We start from the raw sequence: 2,267 nt of genomic DNA, 5'->3' as shown, positions 1-2,267 counted from the left end.
TACTAGTGACGTAGTGGGAGGAGTCAACAGTTTGGGACTGACAAACAACTATTAAAAACAATTATTATTAAATACTATTATCACTATTATTAGTACAATGTGATACTATTAACAGATACACTCCTTATAACAGACACCTCCTCCTCTACTCCAGCAGACACTATTGACTAGTGACTGTATGTAATATACAGTATATGAACATTAGCCCATTAGTATCAGCTAATGATTGATCAGTTAATGTGTGTCTCATTATAATGTGGAGGAGGTGACATTATGTTAAACATTAATTGATTTAGTGAGGACTAAAACTAATGTTGTCTTTAACATTAAAACACAACTTACATGTACTTAGTTGTGTTTTAGGATAAAAAGAAACTAAGTAAGTTTTAAAACGTAATAAAAATTGGGGGTTCAGAACTAATTTTCGGCTTCTTTTTGAAAATGCTCATAACTCAAAAATTATTTGTCGGAATCACCTCAAACTTTATACACAGCATAAGAACATCAATATGTATCAGAAAATGTAATAAAAATTGGGAGTCATTCTGGAGCCATTTTTTGGTACCAGTCACCTACAACACAATATTAATTAATTAACATAAACTCCGCCCATCAACCATTATTAGCCACACCCCTCACCTTCCCAAATAATGTATTCTTATTATTAAGTTCATCAGTTCTTCCCAGCGTTATAAAGAACTGTGAGGTATTATCATTCTTTCCTCCATTGGCCATTCCCACTAGACCACGTCTATTGAACTTGAGTCTCTGATGAAACTCATCCTGTTAATTAGAGTGGGTGTGGTTAAAGGGTTGTCATGGTAACGATGAACTCACTTTAAATGGCGAACCATAAATAGATTCACCACCTGAAGAGAAGATAAAAAGTATTTGTACAAATAATTATTAATAATTAATACCTTCTCCTGTACCAGTGGGATCACCACCTTGAGCTACAAACTCTAGAGAGAGAGAGAGAGGGGGGAGAAGGGAGAGAAATTACATGTACATGTAGGAGAGCAACGTAACATCAATAGGTCATTCTACTTAATTAATAATTATAACTCCACCCACTAATTAATAATAATTAATCCATTACCAAAAACGACTCTGTGGAATATGGTATCATTATAATAATCTTCTAAACACAATTGTATGAAGTTACGACAGGCCAGAGGAGCCTCTTTGGACCACAGTTCAATATCAATATCACCCAGTGTGGTCTTTAATAGTACCTGAGGGGAGGGGCCAGTAGTCACTAATACAGCTGCTGCTGGATTAACTACCTTTCCTTTAGTAGGGGGCTCTGTTATATATATGGAACTCATTTCTTGAGCAGTTGAGCTCAAATCAGGACTACTCTCCGTATATCTACTCAGTATATTCAAATCACGTGTTTATTAATTATTTTTGAAAACTAATCATCAAGACCTATAGCAAATAAACATTAGAAAATGAAAAAAAAATTATTTTTAAGACACTCAAAACAAAAACAATGCAGAATGCATTCAAAAATATTACTATTATTAAAGGGTAATATCATAAAGGGATTTCAGTTTTTTAGGTATTTCGTCAGCAGCTGCACGGCCATCTGTCTCCCTCACAGCATCTATCAAAGTCTTCCATGTTCTACTAGTTGCATTATCTTTACCCTCTAGCCATGCTTCTAAGGTCTTCCTCAAGTGGTCATCTGCATCACCACCACTATTTGCAATGACATTGAGTTTTGGCTGATATAAACCTAACTTTAGGCCCAAGTTATTCCAATTTACTGGACCAAACTGAGCTTCTTTTAAAACTGTTTGTACCATTGTAACAGACGCTCCAACTATCTGTTAACCAAACTTTATTCTTAATCAACACGAGACTCAACTGAGCTCAAAAACCAACTAACAAAAACAAAACTAACTCACAACTAAAAAAACACACTTATATAGACCTTATAAATGTCCAGAAGGTTCTATAACATACAAGAATACTTTACATGATTGTTCTAGAATATACTTGAATAAACACATAATATATAATTACAATAGTACACAGAGAGTTCCGGATCCATTTAGAAACAACTTCTTACATTTCCTCCCTTCCCCTCTGGCACGAAGTGCTCTTCCTCTCCAATCTAGAAAGTGCATCTGCATTTGCATTTGCTACCCCTTTCCGATGTTGTATAGTGAAATTATATGGTTGCAGAATCAAACTCCATCTAGTCAATCTTGCATTCTTCTCTTTAAACTTGTGTAGCCATTGAAGAGCTCTATGAATCC

General features: G+C 34.8%; 1 protein-coding gene across 2 annotated transcripts; it reads right to left on the bottom strand.

The window, feature by feature from the left end:
* Positions 1-571: 571 nt before the first annotated feature.
* LOC100640942 (peptidyl-prolyl cis-trans isomerase CWC27 homolog) lies at positions 572-1,388 on the bottom strand. Of its 2 annotated transcripts, XM_003391604.2 has the most exons (5): positions 1,287-1,386; positions 1,100-1,235; positions 921-962; positions 838-869; positions 577-783 (listed from the first exon to the last, which is right to left on the bottom strand). In XM_003391604.2, exons 1-5 carry the CDS (start codon positions 1,326-1,328, stop codon positions 613-615), a joined length of 423 nt encoding a protein of 140 aa, XP_003391652.2. In that variant the 5' UTR covers positions 1,329-1,386; the 3' UTR covers positions 577-612. The 2 variants fall into 2 exon arrangements, with proteins under 2 accessions (XP_019862819.1, XP_003391652.2); XM_020007260.1 differs by having other exon boundaries at positions 572-783; positions 1,100-1,388.
* Between the last annotated feature and the right edge of the window lie 879 nt (positions 1,389-2,267).

The sequence above is a fragment of the Amphimedon queenslandica genome, unplaced genomic scaffold (assembly GCF_000090795.2).
Source record: "Amphimedon queenslandica unplaced genomic scaffold, v1.1 AMPQUscaffold_7902_Cont20151, whole genome shotgun sequence".
Lineage (NCBI taxonomy): Eukaryota > Metazoa > Porifera > Demospongiae > Haplosclerida > Niphatidae > Amphimedon > Amphimedon queenslandica.
Note: the sequence above shows the minus strand (reverse complement) of the source record. Positions and strands in the feature narration are given on the sequence as shown.